This window comes from Pollicipes pollicipes, unplaced genomic scaffold (genome assembly GCF_011947565.3).
Source record: "Pollicipes pollicipes isolate AB1234 unplaced genomic scaffold, Ppol_2.1 Scaffold_4881;HRSCAF=5763_pilon_pilon_pilon, whole genome shotgun sequence".
NCBI classification, from domain to species: Eukaryota; Metazoa; Arthropoda; class Thecostraca; order Pollicipedomorpha; family Pollicipedidae; genus Pollicipes; species Pollicipes pollicipes.
This window is the reverse complement of record NW_023596576.1, coordinates 3,346,419-3,365,027: the sequence shown is the minus strand read 5'-3', so window position 1 is coordinate 3,365,027 and position 18,609 is coordinate 3,346,419. Positions and strand designations below refer to the sequence as shown.

Below are 18,609 nucleotides of genomic sequence, written 5' to 3'. Positions count from 1 at the left end.
CGCGCCTGGCGGCCGAGCGGCGCGGCGGCACCTCCGCTGCTCGCTCACAGATGGTGCCGCCCGCACCCGACTGGGCGGCGGGCCGCGCAGCTCCTACTGCCTGCGCCCTGGTCTGGACCAGACGTATGTGAAGGCAACGCGTGTTCCCCTATTCATATGAAGCCGGATGGCTGAAGCCAGAGGCGGACACGGAGTGAAATGGGCCAACACTCTGAACTCAGCGCCCCAGCGAGCCGTCCGATCCTGATCCTGGTGACAACAGACACGATCGTCACGGCGCTGTGGCCAGCGTGGCGGCGCGGCCACGCGTGACGACCCTCTGGCGACGGACTGGCCGTGGCGGTAGATCACACACGACCCGCGCGCCCGAATAGAATAGAGCCAGCGATGTTCAACCGCTGCATATATGGCATACGTCGAGATGACGGTAGGCATGGCTCCATAAGGGTGAAACGCACTGCAGGCGCAACAGCCACTCATCCAGTCACCACATCATCCAACACGGCACGGCCGATAGATTAAACGTTTATTGAGGCACAATCAAAGAAAAGTCTCAAATCAGTGCAAATATCTCATAAATTATTAACAAAATCCGCGTTGTGTTAGCAGACAGCTGGAGCCAAGAACGAGCGCACAGGCGAGCACGCGCATGCCGGAGCGAGGCCCGACTGAGGTCTGCGCACGGCCCGGTAGCCCGCTCCCGTCCGCTAAAAGGTGGCGGCCGGGGCGACCAATCACGCGGGCACGCCTCCCGATCCGCCGTCCGTCCGTCCTGGTCAGAAGTCCGGCCGCGGCCGACCGGCGCCACGGCGTCAGTCGACGCGCGCTCACGCCCTCATGCTCACTCCCTCTCACGCGCACTCACGCGGTCGCGGGCGCGCTCCCGCACGTCACCGCACGCCAAACAGTCCGTATAAAACAGGCAGCGCCGGCGGCCTGCCCGGGCCACCGCGAGGGCGCCGGCCATAACGCAGCGCCCCGGCCGCAGGCAGCCCCCGCGTCCGGCCTCGCCACGGCGTCCCGCGCCCGCGCCCTCAACCACACGCTCCCGCAGGCACTCACACGCTCGCTCGCACGCACGCTCGTGTATCACAGTCAGTTTCAGTAGGGGCGAGGTCCAGTCGGCTCGCCGAGGTCAGGTCGTCGCGCGCGGCGGCGTCCCGCAGCGCACGCCGGCCATTGCACAGTCTCCGGCGGCGGCGGCGGCGGCCGCCCGGCGCGAGGGGCTCTCGGAGAGGAAAGGGGGCGGGGCGAGGGCCGGCTGACTAGATGCGCTGTCGCCGGGGCCGGCCGGCTAGAAATGAATGTTAGCCGGCGCCTGGGCGTCCGCCGCGAACTGGTACTCCCCCAGCTGGTCGCCGGCCGGCGCCACCTGCGCCACCTCATCCTCGCTGCCGAAGTACGTTTCGATGATATCGAACGCCTTCTGGTAGATCTCCTGGTTCTTGTTCGATTGCAGAAACTCGATCTTGTCGAGGCCTGCAGCGGACGGACGTGGATAGTCACGCGGCGCCGAATTTCGCCACGCGCAGCACATGGCCACACGCGGAGGCAATCCAGTCAGGATGGCGATGGCGATGACGATGGTCTGGGCTTTACAACGTGCCGACTACACTGGTCACGTGGCACCCATAAGCTCATCAGGATGAGAGCGTGGTGTGCTAACTTTGAATATTGGCAAGCTATCATGTAATGAAGTTCTTATGTTGAACTGACGACCTTCAGTATACTAGGAGGTACTGGTTAAACGACGTAGTGGTGCTAAATAACGATTACATTGGCAGCACTCCGTAATTTGGCCTGTGCTCTTCTCAATAAATACAATGACCCAGAAATGTTCAGCAAATTGTACTCGAAAAATAAGACGCTTAAATCCAGAAAATGCTCCCAATCTGTGCAGACACGTCACCAAGGTGTCAAAAATGTAGTCACCCAAGCCCCCATCACCCCGAAAACAGTTAAGCATTCAAGACTGCACAACAAAAACAAGAGTAGGCAACTATGCCGTAAGTTACACAAAGTCCGAAACAGACATTAGATAATAACGTTATATACGAATATTACATATCAGCCACCACGAATGTTGTCTGAGCCTCGGGGCCGTGCATAACCTAAAAGTGTTACATAAACTATGTCCTTTGATGAAAAGGGCACATATTCCGGAGCACCCGACAGAAACAATAGCCCTTGGCGCCTCTCACCGTAGCACTCCTCGATCATGACTGCGTACGGGTTCTGCCCGGCCTGTTTGGCCTCCGCCTCGCCCAGCTTGAGGATGTTGACCAGGCCGTTGAGCGCCACCTGGATGATCTTGGGGTCCATGACGGTCAGCAGTTCACAGAGCGGCGGGATGCAGTTCTGCGGGGAGCGCAGGTGGACAGGAGTGAGCGACGCGGCGGCACGGCTGGGCTCACATCACCCGAGCCGCTGATGCGGCCGACCTGATCCGATGCCGACCAGACCACTCCACCCGCTGACCTGACCTTGTCGCGGGCGGGGTCATATCACCTGAGCCAGTGCTGCGGCCGACCTGACCCAGTGTCGACCAGACCACTCCACCCGCTGACCTGACCCGGTGTCGACCAGACCACTCCACCCGCTGACTTGACCCAGTCACGATAACAAGCTATCCGCACACCAGTGCAACAACGCTTCTCCTCACCACACCCAGCACAATGCCATCCCCAATTGCAAAAAAATATTGCGCTCAGCGTCAAGCACCGGGTCAACACCATGCCAACCGCGTGGACTAACCTCCCGCCCCCCCACCCGCGGGCCGCCGCCTACCTGCTGGACGATGTACTTGATCTGGTCTGCGGTGCCGCCGGTGGTGGCGTTGGTGATGGCCCAGGCGGCCTCCTTGCGCGTCCGGAAGTCGGCCCGCCACAGGATCTCGATCAGCACCGGGAAGATGTTGATGTCGATCACCTCCTGCCGCGCCCCCACAGCGGGTGGTCAGTGGGGGCGACACGCCGGCCCGCCCGACACGCCGCCTCACGCGACGCCAAGCGGCCGCTCTCACCCTCACCGCTAAATCCAAGAGGTCATGCAACCCGCCCAGCGCACGCTCGAACGCTCCGCTTATAAGCTGCCTGTCAGACACAGGAGAGCTGGCTCTAAGTCATGAAAATGTATCAACATGTCCTGTTGCATGCCACAGTTTGCTTCCTTTTCCTGTCACTCCCCACAGGACGCGGCATCCCGAACGATCCAATTATGTACGGCAGGAAAGTCCATCCCATGACACAGCGCGATGGCGGTCACTGTCACCTCAGTCCATCCCAGACCAGTCGCAGAATCAAGCGCCGGATGTCTAAATGTCGCCGACCGTGTCTAGCCCGGTGGCGATCATGCTGACCGCCCAGCGGACTCTCTTGATGCCCTGACCTGGATCTGGGCCTTGTTGCCGGCCGTGATGTTGCTGATGGTCCAGCACGCCTCCTTCTTGATGTTCTCTTTGGGCGAGCTGAGCAGGTAGAGCAGGCAGGGCAGCGCCTGGCAGTTGAGGATCACCTGGGTCTGCATGTCGTCTCCGGTGACGATGTTGCCGACTGCACGCAGCGCCGCGCTCACCACCGACTGTTCACTGTTGCTGCTCGGAAAGAGGAACACAGGGCGTCAGACGCTCACCACCGACTGTTCCCTGCAGCTGCTCAGAGGAACCCAGGGTGTCAGACGTCAAACGGGTTGGGCCACAACCATCGACTGTTCACAGCTGCTGTCAATGGCGGTGCTCGGAGGTGGGGCAAAGGCAGCCACCGGCATCAGAGAGAGGGCACACATTCTCTTAACTATTCACTTTTTGGGAAGGACCAGGGCACAACCTCCCGGCGTCCAATCTACACCAGGTGGATGATCGCGGATGAACAGTAGTAAACCGCTCTCAGGCAGAAACAATCCAATCGTGGATTGATCTGGAGGCTTCTGGAATGATATATGCTTACAAAGCCTCGCGGCACAACTCAGATAACCAAACACATTGAAAAAGACATGAAATAAAGCAGGTCGCATATATACTCCTGACATACCAGAACAAGGCCCCATACCACACACCGAGGCGAACGCACAAGACGGGCGGCACGGCCAGCCCGCCAGTCGGCGACGGCCGACTCACATGAGCAGCTCGATGAGCCGACGGCAGACACCGGCGTTGATCACCGCCTGGATCTTGTTGTTGGGCCCGTCCGACAGGTAGCCAAGCGCCCAGCACGTGTCGGCCAGCACCTCGCTGTCGGGGTCGAAGAGCAGGCGCGCCAGCACCGGCAGGCACGGCGACACCTTGTCGAAGTCGGGCGGCGGGTTCTTGCCGCGGCACAGATTGCTCAGCGCCCACACCGCGTTCCGCTTCAGCGTCAGCCGCTGCGGGTCATTGGCCAAGATCCTGCAGGGAGGGGGGGGGGGGGGGCGTTAGGGGGTGGTGCCACGGGCTGGGCGGGCCCAGGGCGGAGACAAGGCGGCGTCTCCCTCACTGTCTGCCCGGACACCGGATGCTGGGCGGCCTCGTAGTGGAGGAGCCCGAAAGACCACATTAACCAGATCAACAGATGCAGTTCACGGCGAGCTCAGACCTCAATATCGTTTAGCACAGGATGAAAACAACGCCCTGACGCTCTGTTAAAGGGAATTATGACGACCTCCTTGCAACAAGTATATACGTAACATTCGTCAAGTTGCATTTTCACATAACTACAAACACACAAATTACTTAGCCAATATCATGTATATCATTACTGAAACAGGCCGTCTTAATTACCTTTAATGAATACCATGCATTACAAAACACCAGCACTGTACCATCTTGAGCCTGAGTCTCTCTTCTATCGTCCCGACGGTTCAAAACGAGCGGATCCTCAGCCTACCACACCACACATCAGGGCCACTACTGCCGCAGAGATCCGGGAGACCAAAGCCTAATCGAACCGGGACACGGCCCCAAACAGCTGCTGGCGGCGAGAGTCGGCGGAGGCCGACCGCGCTCTGGTCTCGGCAGACGTCACGTCCGCCCGACTCACTGTAGCAGCGGCATCAGCATCTTCTGCTCCAGCACGTAGTCGCGACACTCGGGCGAGTCGCCGGCCACGTTGCCGAGCGCCCACACCGACTGTTCCTTGACGTCCTCGTACTGGGACTGGAGCAGCGCGATCAGAATGGGCACGGCGCCCGCGTCCACCACCCGCCGAGTCTGGGCCGACGAGCCGGACGCGATGTTGGTCAGCGCCCAGGCCGCCTCGAACTGCCGGCCAGGAGGGTCAGGTGAGGCCGAGGTGTGCTCGTGCGACCGTGGTGTGCTCATGCGGGGATTACCGGCAGCGGGCCGACAAACGTCACGCGGGCCCGCGCGAAATGGCAGCTCCGTAATCAGAGGCTGAACAGAGCCGACAAGAACCCAGTCTCTCCCCACCTATCTGACAGCTAACAGACGCGCTCATGCATTTGCATTATATCGCCCCTGCACCCAACGACAAACGTACCGCCCAAGACAAGTTCATCCCCACGTCATCACGATGGCGCCGCTGAAACCCGCCTCCCTCGCCGCTGCCGACCACCCACGGCTGGCCGCCTGCGTGGCTACTCCTCACTGGCCACCGCACGCACCTGCAGGCGCTGGTCGTCGACCTTGAGGAACTCGACGAAGCGCGGCACAATGCCCGCCCGGATGACCTCGTCGATAGGCGGGTTCGGCTCGCGGCTCAGCAGCTTGCGGAACTTGTGCGTGGCGTCCGTCTGCTGGTCGAGCTCGCCGCTGTACAGCGCTTCCACGATGTCCTTGGTGACGGACTGCACGGGCATGTCCTGCGCGCGCCGACGGAGCGGCGTCAGGGCCACGAGCCGGCAACACACGTCTAGTGACGAGGGACGACCACAGACGGCGGAGGCCACACAATGACCGTTACGCGTCATTTTTTCCATACAATATTCTTACATTTCTCATTTTAATAGCATATTATTCCATACGATTATAATACGGTTAATCAGGATAGAACAATGTTCAGAACCTTTCCCGGTGAAATCATGTTGCGTACACCCTGCACCCACCATCAACACAGGCCCGGCCAGTCCAAAGAGTTTCGCCTCAGGCCCTCTGCCAGATAGAGCTACGAGTGTGGAGTGTGTATCGCACACTATTCGACTTGACCTCCGGCAGGGTCACGGGGCGGGGAGGACTGGAGCTATGACCAGGCACAGCTTCTCCGGACCTGGCTAATCCTCCTTGGTCAGTTGCCAGCTGACCTTTCCATGTCAGTTGGGCCAAACACAGCGCGCCCGGCCTGGGGCGCACTGTGTGGCACTGTTGTACTGTCGTAATCCGGCGGCACCCATACCCGGGGCCGCTAGATTACGAGTTCAGCATATTTTGTCTCGACAATGAAAGCAGCAAAGATTACTGACCACACAGCGTCCTGGAAAAGAGGTAACATGGCTGGGTGCCAGGCCTGACCAGGCAGCGTGACACGGAGGGAGGGACAAAGTCCTACCTGGCCTTTGGCGGGGTCACGAAGAAGAAAGGACTGGGCCTATGACCTGACCTCCAGCTGGGTCACAGAGAGGAAAGGACTGGGCCTATGGCCTAACCACCAGCTGGGTCACAGAGAGGAAAGGACTAGGGCTGTGACCTGACCTCCAGCTGGGTCACATAGAGGAGAGGACTGAGGTTGTGACCTGACCTCTGCCTGGGTCACAGAGGAGAGGACTATGGCTGTGACCTAACCTCCAGCTGGGTCACAGAGGAAAGGACTAGGGCTGTGACCTAACCTCCAGCTGGGTCACAGAGGAAAGGACTAGGGCTGTGACCCAACCTTCAGCTGGGTCACATAGAGGAAAGGACTAGGGCTGTGACCTAACCTCCAGCTGGGTCACAGAGGAAAGGACTAGGGCTGCGACCCAACCTTCAGCTGGGTCACATAGAGGAAAGGACTAGGGCTATGACCTAACCTCCAGCTGGGTCATAGAGAGGAGAGGACTAGGGCTATGACCTAACCTCCAGTTGGGTCACAGAGGAAAGGACTATGGCTATGACCTGACCTCCAGCTCGGTCACAGAGGAGAGGACTAGGGCTGTGACCTAACCTCCAGCTGGGTCACAGGGAGCAGATGACTGGGATGGTGCCTGACCTGGCCGGTGGAGGACACCTCGTCGTCCTGAAGCTCGGGCAGCGTCACGTTGCGCCGCTTGTTGAGCTGCTGCTCGCGCTTCTGTTTGCGCAGTTGGATGCCCTCCTCCTCCCGGCGACGGCGCATCTCGGCCGGGTCCATGCCCGTGTTCTTGTAGCGGTGCTGGTGAGACGACATCTCGCCGCGCTGGACCGACAGGCGCTGGCCGCTGGGGGGCAGGCACACTGCGTCAGAACAGGGAACGTGCGCAGACCGAGCCAGTACAATCAAGGGCACTAAGCAATACCTGAAAGTACAAACAGTAATAAGAGGAGCATACATACTATCAGTGACAGGCATTCTGTGACATGGAGTGAGGTCAGTGGTGACAGATAGTGTTGCCACCACATAAATGAAGCCAAGATGTGGGCAGATAATGCCAATTGCCCAGCATGCAACCATGCTAGGCAACTGGCCATGCAAATAAGCCATATTGCTACATTGAATCATATTTGTCCAAATACATATCATTTTTGTGAAGCAAAAATTTTATTTCCCATGTTAACTCATTGAAGGGCACAATATTTTGTATGAAGTGTGCTACTGCAGGAAAAATGTCTTTGTACATATATTACATGTAAATGTCCCCAAACTTGCACAACAAGGTGCAATTTACATGGCAAAACTTTGAGAGTTGTGCTGCATGCTCTTGCATATTACAACATGATCAGTGCTTATGAAGTCAGCAATCTTAGTAAATGTGGTCAACTTGATCTGACTGCCAGATTGGCCTAATTCAGTAAATGCCCTATCATATTTTGAGTAGAACTCACTTGAACTGTGAGACATCTATATCCTGTCATATTTCAGAATGGAGCTATGATTTAAGCATCAGAAAATTATGCCAGAATGTTTAAACATCATAAGAAAATCATGGCACTGCAGTTGTTAACTTCATTCCAAAACAAGATTGTGCTAGAAGTGTTCATACTTCATCATTATGCACCAATGTTCATAACTCCACAATGGGTGTAATTGCTAAAGCAAAAGAGGACAAAAGGGATGCAAAATGGAATGAAAGCTTATTCTATGGAGTGTTTGAGTTAAACATTGTTTTTGTTTAATGTGCTTATCCATAATAGCATAATCACATGCTAATTGTTACCATGAAAATAAAACAATGCAAGAGCCAGTACTGAAGTACATTCTAACACATCAGAGGACACTAGTCCAAGCATCTATTCTATCTTTTATAAGTACTAGCACCTTACCACAGTCATTCTGCAAAGAAATGAAGTGAGACTAAGACTATAAAGGCTATATATATATATATATATATATATATATATATATACATATATATATACACATATACACATATATATATATATATACATATATATATATATATATATATATATATATATATATATATATATATACATAAAGCTTTGCAAGCCCATGTTCCATAATGACATAAAAGCTTGAGATCCTATAGCTCCCCTTTTAGGTGAGAACTGAGGTTTAGTCAATGGTTTACTTATTAAACATTAGGTTGCTTACTACTTTTTCACTGCTAGAGAGGACTTGGTGGTAGTGGCCCACCGCCTTGGAAGTACTTAAACCAATACTGCTAATAATCTGAAAGACATCATATCTTAATGTAACATAAGTTGTTTAAAAAAGCTTAGAAGTTTTTATGAAGCATATATTGGAGTAACGCTATCACTGAAATTAAAATTGGCATGTGCTTTCTACAGAAGAGGCAAATTTTTCCTATATTGCTGTCAGTCAATAATAACAAAACAAACCAACTAGATGTGACCCCCTAACTACAAATTGGTGATGTTCCCAAAAACATCTTAGTGCCCATGCTTGCAACAAAATTATGGTTGTGCTGCAGCACCAGGCAGGCTTTTAGATCTATTTAAGAATAAATATATTAATGACCACCTCTATCATTCATGTGTCTTACTTACTTTTCACCATTGCTCAGTTATTCCAAACCTCCACAAGCCAGGGAACTGTACTTGTGCCCAAATCCAGGATAATAGCTATGAAAGTTAATGCATTGTCCAAGTACACTCCTGCAAACATGACCTCAGCAGCATCACCACCATAAAAGGTTCCTCATGGTATGGCTTGCTTTGATGACATTTTAGGTAAGCAGCCCATAATGAAAATTAAATAGTTGGAACCTCCTTGACAATCACTGGTGTCTGTTGTGCCTCTCACTATTCTCACAGGATAGTTAAGTGCTTACAGATAGGCAAAAATACTGGCTATATTTTGATGTAAATTTGATATTGGCAAATAACAAAAGGTAGGGTCACAAAACGATTTTTGCTAGCCCAATTGTCCAAATCTTGTCAATCTTCTGCATGTCCTTCACCCTTACACGAACTGATACACTGATTGACTGTGCCTCAATTAATGCCATCAACATCTGTTTCAATCAAAGAATGCAATTGAAAATTATTCATAGCTCTGTCCCACATCCCTATATTTAGGAATAATCGATATTTTGCAGCCTAAGCTCAAGTGAGGATTAGGCAAATGTGGCGCAAATCCTATGGGACACTCATACGCTATTCCACGAACATGGGGAGATAAGGTGGATATTCTATCGTTAAAAGAAGGTGACGGGGAACTTACCAGTCACGAAAATATCCCCGTCTGCTATCACAAACGCAACAAGATCGGACAATATGCAATGGCACCAGCTGACCACACCACCCACCAACCACAATACGGCGTCACTAAAGCGTAGCTCTCGCCGCCCCACTTGCAGGAGAAGAAGGAAGCGACAACAGGCTGCTATATTATGATCCTGCGGCACTTTCACCTGATATAATTCTAAAGTTGCGATGTCAGCATTTTTATCCGCCGGTATTCGAGACCAAGGACATTCTTTTGAACGTCGCTTATCACTTCGGCTGGGAAATCTAGACCTTAAACGAATACATCCGCAGTGTGCACCTGGATGAAGGGGACAAATGTCCTGGCATCTCACCCATTGACCGATGGGTGAGTGGAGTGGTGATCGATGGGGCAATGTGTACATCGATCGACAATACTTATCTAGTATTGTCGATCATGTACACATTGCCCGCCATCGTCCGTCGAACCGGCTGTACAAACTCACTTCAAGAGCTCACCAGGGCACATTTATTACTTTACAAGTCTGGTAATACTATCTACCGCAAAAACACAATCAGACCACACAGTACATTGAATGTTCGCAACGGAACGCAAAGCACGGGCACATGACAGCTACGCTGCTTGTTGTGACCATAAATTACGACAAAGGAGGCGTTCGGAGTCAGTGTCGCTTAACAACCGCACTCCTACCGGCAGCTTCGGCCAGCGCGCAAAATTAGTGTCTGCCAACAGGAATCGGTGATTAGAGATGACTTTACGTGAGTTCATGACAACTGAATCAGCTTGCGTTTCAGTTGCCATTGCAATCGGGAAAGCAAAACGAATAACAGCGGCGGCCACCAAGGGAACGACACCGCTCCCGTTCCCAGGCAACAAGCCATCAAGCGTTATCCGAACTCAGCGCGCGCAAAACAAGCCCGCGCGCGGCACCCGCTACCAGCCCCCCCCCCCTCCCCCTCGTCAGCACGTCGCAGCGTTACTCCCGGCGTGCGGCGGCGGCGGCGGCCACGGCCGGGCGTCGGAACTGGACGCGGCCCTTGACCGGACTGTCGCGCGAGCGCAGACTGGACTTGCTCGGACTGCGGTCCAGCTGGCCGACGGCCTGGCGCAGGCGCGCCGCCATCAGCTCGGCCGGCAGCGGCGAGACGCGCTCGCCGCCCGTCGGCGAGTCCAGCAGAGACGCGAACAGCGGCGAGTCGGGCGTGCGCGCGCGCCGCGAGATATCGCTGCCGGCGCTCAGCACCGTGCTGCTCGACTCGTCGGCGCCGTCGACGAGGCGCAGCAGGGCGGCGGCGGCGGCGCCCAGCTCGGCGCGGCCCTGGCGCAGATCGGCGTCCGGCGCCGCCAGTAGCGTCGGCGTCAGGCGGCGGCACGCGTGCAGCAGCTTGCGCACGGCATCGCACAGCGTCGTCCGGTCCAAGCTCGCCCCTGGCGGAGAGCGCGGACGGCGGGGCGTCAGCAGCCACGGACGGTCTGACCGGCACCGACTGACACCTCCGCACTCTGCTTTCACATTGCTGTGTGATCTTCCTGACTTATTTGTGGCAGTTACTGTCGTTTGCCTGCGTCTAGAGATGCGTAAGTTCAAAATCGGGGGACCGGCACAGGGCTCATCCCGTCGGTACCAGTCGGAAGTGGGCAAGATTTGGCTCGTACCGACCCGAACCCGGACCAAACTTTAATGAATTCAGGACAAGCCAACATACCCTGACACGTGGCCACCAAGTGCTGGTGTCGCCAACCCCGGCGCCGTACAAGTGGCGACAATGAGTCAGAGGTGACTGCCGGTATCATCACGAGGCCAAAATCTTGCATCTCTACTGTCGTTTAAGCTGTTGTTCCATCCACATCGTAGCTTTGTAGCTTCTGTCCTAGCTCAGCAAAGTTCGCCTCAGTGATGCTCTCGCCCCTCTCCATAACCCACTCCTGTGGTGTACATATAACCCCTCCCACCAGCCAGTCAGTGCTTCCTATCGCCAGCTCCTGAATGCGCACCTGTCGGGCCCTCGCACTCTGCCCGCGACATCGGCCGCCCTCTCGGCGCAGGTCCCTCTCACCCTTGTGATACCGGTCGACGCTGAGCAGGATGAGCCTCTGCCCGCGACATTGGCCGCCCTCTCGGCGCAGGTCCCTCTCACCTTTGTGATGCTGGTCGACGCTGAGCAAGATGAGCCTCTGCCCGCGACATTGGCCGCCCTCTCGGCGCAGGTCCCTCTCACCTTTGTGATGCTGGTCGACGCTGAGCAGGATGAGCCTCTGCCCGCGACATCGGCCGCCCTCTCGGCGCAGGTCCCTCTCACCTTTGTGATGCCGGTCGACGCTGAGCAGGATGAGCCTCTGCCCGCGACATCAGCCGCCCTCTCGGCGCAGGTCCCTCTCACCCTTATGATGCCGGTCAACGCTGAGCAGGATGAACCCCTGCCCGCGACATCGGCCGCCCTCTCGGCGCAGGTCCCCTCACCCTTGTGATGCCGGTCGACGCTGAGCAGGATGAGCCGCACTGCCGAGCGAAGCGCCGTCACCCAGCCGGCCGCCTGCTGCACGCCGGCCAGCCGCCGGCGCAGCGCGCCCGCCTCGTCCGCGCCGCCCGCGTCGCCGGCCGCCGCCGCCGCAGCCGAACACTGGCGAGTCACGGCAGGCCGCTCGGTCAGCCACGGCCGCGAACGGCGTCCCACAGCACAGGCCAAGTTACGCGCTCTTCGCGTCCAGACGTATGGCGTGTTGGGAAGGGCACACAAGGCGGCGCCAAACAGGCCCGCGGAATCCGACCCGGCCAAACAGGCACCACCGCGCTGGCAGCGTGCGTCTGCGGCCTCAGTGTTGGGCTCAGGTGTGTGCCGTGCCACAACGGAACCGACTCCGGCGGGCGTGGCTGAATGGGAGGGAGGGGAAGTCAGCAGGGAGTGGGAACAGCTGATCGGCAGGGGGCGGGAGAAGCAGAGTGGGAACAGCTGGTCGGCAGAGTGGGAACAGCTGATCGGCAGAGCGTGAGCAGCTGGTCGGCAGAGAGTGGGAACAGCTGGTCGGCAGGGAGTGGGAGCAGCTGGTCGGCAGAGAGTGGGAGCAGCTGGTCGGCAGAGAGTGGGAGCAGCTGGTCAGCAGAGAGCGGGAGCAGCTGGTCGGCAGAGAGTGGGAGCAGCTGGTCGGCAGAGAGCGGGAGCGGCTGGTCGGCAGAGAGCGGGAGCAGCTGGCCGGCAGAGGGCGGAAGCGGCTGGTCGGCAGAGAGTGGGAGCAGCTGTTCGGCAGAGCGGAGGCAGCTGGTCGGCTGTGAGGGAGAGAAGTGGAGGGGTGGGGCAGCTAAGATGACAGCGCAGAGGGGGGGGGGGGGGGGAAGGAGCCTGACCTGCGAGGGTCGACCGCGCTGAAGCCAGCTGCGCAGGCAGGCCACCAGTTCGTGCGCTGCCGAGTACAGACCGGCAGAGTCGGCCGAGTCGGGCGACACCGAGTCGTCCACCAGACCTGGCGCACGCATGGACAGTCAATGGTCGGCACAAAATTCGAAATATGATTAACTACTGAGTACTTATAAATCCCCGCGATAGCATCCATCCCGTGGCTAAATCTTCCATTTTTCTATACCATGTTTAGTAACTATAGCGTACCAAAAGAAAGCTGCAAGGAAAATCTGAATACAAAAGTGACCCGACGAAGACAGTTGAAACGGACGCTTGAGCCTAGGAGGCTATGCGCCCTAATCCAAGACAAGACAGTGATCGGCGCTGGCTACGCGGCATCAAGTCAGCCACAACACACACAGCGCATCGACAGCGGCCCTCGCTCTGCTCGTGATGTCTGCGTTTGCTGAGTGCGGAGGCTCAGCTCTCTCCGGCTCGGCTCACTGGCGTCCGTCGAGCAACGCCCACCAGTGACGACGACCACACCGTCCTCCTACCCACAATATCCACCAGAGATAAGCACCCCAGCATCCTCCAGCTCGCAACCTTCGATGATGAGGACCTCATCGACTTCTCAGCCGCACCCACCGGTGATCAGGACCTCGGCGTCCTCGCAGCCGCACCCACCAGTGATGAGGACCGCAGCGTCCCCCAGCCGCACCCACCAGTGGAGGACCTCGGCGTCCTCGCAGCCGCACCCACTGGTGATGGGGACCGCAGCGTCCCCGAGCCGCACCAACCAGTGGAGGACCTCGGCGTCCTCCCAGCCGCACCCACCGGTGATGAGGACCGCGACGTCCTCGCAACCGCACCCACCGGTGATGAGGACCGCGGCGTCCCCCAGCCGCACCCACCAGTGGAGGACCTCGGCGTCCTCGCAGCCGCACCCACCGGTGATGAGGACCTCGGCGTCCTCGCAGCCGCGCACCGTCTCCAGCATGAGGTGGTCCAGCGCCATGACGGCGCCGGCCGCGAACTCCCGCAGCGTGTCGCTCTCCAGACCCTCCGTCTGCCGGGCGGCGGCGGGGCGGGCGTCAGCGGCAGTGCCGGCCGCGCACGCGGCGCGCACCCAGGCCGAGTCGGAGACTCAAAACCCAGCGCCTGCACCGGACGAATGGACGGGCAGACCTGCACACATGGTCTTCAGACGTGTGCGAGTGGAGATGAACGGCACGAATGGAACGGCCCTGGATTCGGGTCCTTTTAACTTTTTGGTCCGATTCCTGTCGCTGTAGTCTCAGTGAAGCCGCCACGCTTTGAGGACAGCGATCACATCTGGTATAGTGTTACAGAGGAAGGGCGATGGAGGCCGAGGCCCACATGGGGCGACATTGAGGACCTCGGATCTTGGGGCGCTTTACAACGGTTATTCGGCGCGCGTAGTGAAAATTGGCTATGTGGCAGGCGCTACATAGTCGCAGGGCCAACTAACGCAAGTCCAACCAGCTTCGAGTATACGCACAGCACCTACGAGCGGTGCCCAAGATGGGAGTCTGGTACGAGTGGGCGCGCCTCTAACCCGGCTCGGGCCGTGGGCGGCCCCCGTACCGTGCTCTCCAGGTGGGTGAGCTCCTCGGCGGCGGTGCCGAGCAGGCGGCAGAGCCGCACCGTCAGCTGCCGGCACGCCTTCAGGTGGTCGTCGGCCAGACTGCTGACCCGGCCGCCGATGCCCTGCAGGCGCGGCGCGCGCGGCGTCAGCGTCACACGGCCCCACCGGCGCTGGGAGCACGTGGGTGAGTGTGGCCCGGGGCGAAGGCGTCGCGGAGCGTGGTGCGGTCAGCCATGGCGACTCATGTGCTGCTGATGGGCGGAAAATGAGCGACACGGGATGCTGCATCGACACGGAACACGCCGAGATGGAGATGACACGAAGCCGATGTACATTAAGATGTTAGCGCTGCTCGCATCAACGAAAGCCAGCAGCGAGCAGCCGGCCAGGAAAAACATTCAAACGCCCCACAGAGAGCCTGACATCGCTACGGGATGGCATCAGCAGACCAGGCCCGGGATACCCGCGGCAGGTCCCGACACGGGCGGCAGGCGCACTGAGTTCACACCAGCCGGCCGGGACTCTCGATCGCGGACGGTGCATACCAGTGTGTCGTCAGCGGCCGCATCACTCTCCAGCTCCAGAGGAGCCGGTCCGCTCCGCCCGTGCGGACAGCCGCCACCCACCTGGTACACGAAGCCGATGGCGTTCTGCAGGCGGTCCAGCACCTCGTCCAGCTGGCCGACCGAGGCCTGGACGTCGTCCTCCGACAGCTGGCGCCAGCGTCGCCAGACGGCGTACGCCGAGCAGAGGCGACACCAGCAGGACAGCAGGCCGACGAGCGCCTGTCGGACGCAGGACTCAGTGGCGGCAGGACCGGTGGCCGGGCGCGTGGTGTCGCAGGGAGAACGGCAATTAGGAGCAGATGGTGAGACGGACGCAGGTAACGGGCGGTGATTCAACAGATATGGCAGATGTTCAACAGGTAGAATGAGTTTATAACATATACAATGGATGTGGAACTCCACGAAAACATCGCAAACAACCCCAATGCCAGCCTACTCTGATGTACGCTGCATTAGCAGGGTACATTTCCATACATATATGCAGCACGCCACACACAATTTTAGGTGTTGTAAGGATCTGCTGTACGTCACAAGTCTGAAGCGGCGCTTTCCGAGAAAAGTAGGAGAGAATGTCGGGTAGTACTGACCTGCGCAAAGTCATCTTGAGATCGCAGCATAAACGGCGAGTGCCAAACATCATCCAGCCTGTTCAAACTGTCGTTCAGTGTCTGAACGCAGAGCAGGACGGAGCGCACGCCATCTGTCCGCCAGTCGGCGCACTCGTGAACCAGGGACGAACAGTAGGTGGCCAGTGTGTGAGCGACGGCCTCTGCAAAGGGAGGCCGGTACAACTGATGCATATAAGTATGTCGACGTACGAACTAGTGACGACTGTTTGCGGCAGTATGGTTTAACTACCATCGCCGTCAGGGTTAAATAATGTAATATAACCTGACGACGGGATGCTCCCCCTTCTGAGGCGTTATCGTGATTTGTGTAATGATCGTTCCACGCCACGTCACACCGCCGCCCTTCCAGAAAATCCCCCATCATTAATCAAGATAAATATCAGCCCATTCGAAGCGGGAACCTCAGTTTTAATTTGCGACTGATCTAGGCCAGGCGGGCTGTCCATCAGCGCAAGGCGCCACAAATGCCGCGGCTGCGGGGCCGGCCTGTCGGCGGGCTGAGCGGAGTCGTACCGTCGCTCTGCAGGCGGCCTCGGACGGAGGAGCGGCGGCGACCCTCCCCGGAGACGGAGGACAGGCGGCCGCTGCGGCGCCGCTCCTGCTGGTGCCGCCAGCCACAGCGAGAGTCCAACACCGCGCTCACGTCACACCCGCTGGAGCCGGTCGAGCCCCGCTGACGGTGCAGGTGACGTCATCAACACAACACAGGTGATGTCATCACGACACTCACGTCAAATCCGCTAGAGCCGACCGAGCCCCGCGGACGGCAAAGGTGACGTCAAGAACACAGTACATGTGACATCATGCATATGCCCATGGTGGTTACTGTCAGTCACTCGTCAAGAAAGCGTAGGCTCGCAGCATACCACTGTCCAGAACAGATTTCCCGCCGCCAGCCAGAGCTACGCGCCCCAGGCGTGGCCCTGGACGTATCTAGGACCGATGCCCGGTCTTGACCCCGTCCGCCTGTACGGCGCCGCGTACCTCCTCCCAGAGCGAGCGCAGCGTGGCCACCTTCTCCTCTAGCGTGTCCAGGTTCCAGCTGGTGCAGACGTCGTGCTCGAGGTCGGTGACCAGGGCCACGGGTCGCAGCGTTCCGTCCGTCAGCTCCAGATCGGAGGTCAGCGTCTGCGCCGGGGTTGGGGGGGGGGGGGGGGCACGGCGAACATCACCGTCCGCATCCTGCGCAGTCACCGAGCTCGCACCGGCAATCGCTCACACGCGCGAACGCACCGCACGGCATCAGTACGGCGCGCTGAAACACCACGGGATCCCCTGCGTTGCATAAGCACAATAGCAGCATTACGTTCGTTTCACGCTCAGACCCCTTAAGCGGTGACAAGCCGTTGCAATTATTGCGACACACAATCTGTCCGTGTGGGGACGCGAACTCATGTCCCCAGGCGACGTTCTCATCGGGACACAAATGGCAGTGCACCGAGCCTGCATGCCATATACGTATCCCGCACTTCTTGTCATCACCAGCCCAGCTCGCGGCGGCCGCTCCCACACCGGCGTAAAACACCTGACTGCGCCCTGGGTGTCAGCACCTGGGTGCGGAGACGTGGAACTGTACGCGTTTCGAAACAACCCAGCGGCATGGCAGGCGACCGGCCGGCGTCGGCGGTGCCGGCCGGTGCGGCTTATCGCCCAGATGCCCCGCCCCCAGCGCGGCCACCGTCCTGACCGCCGCAAGCGCCCGACGCGTGCGTTTACGGCCGACCACGCCACGCCGCGCAGTGCGTTGGTGTGGTGTGGTGTGGTGTGTGGTGCGGTGAGGAGCGTTGTAGTTCGATGAGTTGGGTTGTGGTTGGGGGGGGGGGGGGGGTGGAGTGTGTTGGAACGTGGTGTGGGTGTGGGTGTGGGTGTGGTGTCGGTACTGTGCGTTACCGTGCGGTGTGCCGCGAGATATGGGGACGTCCTAGCATTCCATATAAGGCAAGGATTACGGAGATAATGCGGAGCAGGAGCAGGGATACGGAGGGATCGTCGTCCGGCCCTGTCTCCGGCAGGGACGGGCGGCAAGACGTTAGTTAGGTAGTTGTTGGTGTTTAAGGGCGCACCCACTGCTGGGGCCATGCTGCGCACAACGGTGGAGCATCGGACCTGCAACAATTCTGAGGGGAATCGAATAGACGTTGCCGCACAACGTGCAAAAGTTCATGCTCTCAGGCACCGCACAATGATGCACAACGTCCGCCTGATAGCGAAGTCCACGCCGATAAAGCCGCGCTTCGCCACAGAGGTAAAAGGAAGTGTTTCACATTGATATGGGGTTTCGAACTGAAACAGCCATCTTGAAGACCCTTTGGTGCTTTTCACAATTTTGCCCTTCTTTTGAACTCAGGTCCTCTAGTTTCCGAGCTAGACGCCTGCGAAAATGGAGAAAGGTATTTCGGGAAGAATATTTCAAAGTCACCCTGGCAGCCATGTCGCCATAACGTCATTCAAATCCTGCCATTCCATGAGCTATGCGGCGATCAATACCAACAAAATATAATTGTCGAGGCGTTCACAGCTGGCGTTCGTGAGCGCAATTGCAGATATAACGGCCTTCAATTGTCTCTCAATCAATGTCGTGCAAGGTGCGATGACGTCATCAGGCCATGACGCATTGAGGACCATATTTACTAAACTCATAAAATATTTACTCATTGTGCTGTCCAGAGCAGTCTTTTCCGCTTAAAAACCACACCAACAGTTATAAGTGAGCTTGTT

At 57.6% G+C, this 18,609-nt stretch overlaps 2 protein-coding genes across 2 annotated transcripts in view; both read right to left on the bottom strand.

Annotated features, from left to right (window-relative positions):
- Positions 1-967, bottom strand: part of LOC119101800 (forkhead box protein O) — a 43,938-nt gene extending 42,971 nt beyond the window's left edge. Inside the window, exon 1 of the mRNA XM_037225224.1 lies at positions 866-967. Within this exon, the coding sequence (XP_037081119.1) occupies positions 866-967 (102 nt within the window). The remainder of the gene's footprint in view (positions 1-865) is intronic.
- Kap-alpha1 (karyopherin alpha1) lies at positions 512-9,834 on the bottom strand. The gene is made up of 9 exons (XM_037224713.1): positions 9,747-9,834; positions 7,113-7,320; positions 5,596-5,793; positions 5,013-5,233; positions 4,115-4,381; positions 3,388-3,592; positions 2,788-2,931; positions 2,202-2,358; positions 512-1,479 (listed from the first exon to the last, which is right to left on the bottom strand). The coding sequence occupies exons 2-9, from the start codon at positions 7,287-7,289 to the stop codon at positions 1,295-1,297; spliced, it is 1,554 nt and encodes a 517-aa protein (XP_037080608.1). The 5' UTR covers positions 7,290-7,320; positions 9,747-9,834; the 3' UTR covers positions 512-1,294.
- Positions 9,835-18,609: the final 8,775 nt, after the last annotated feature.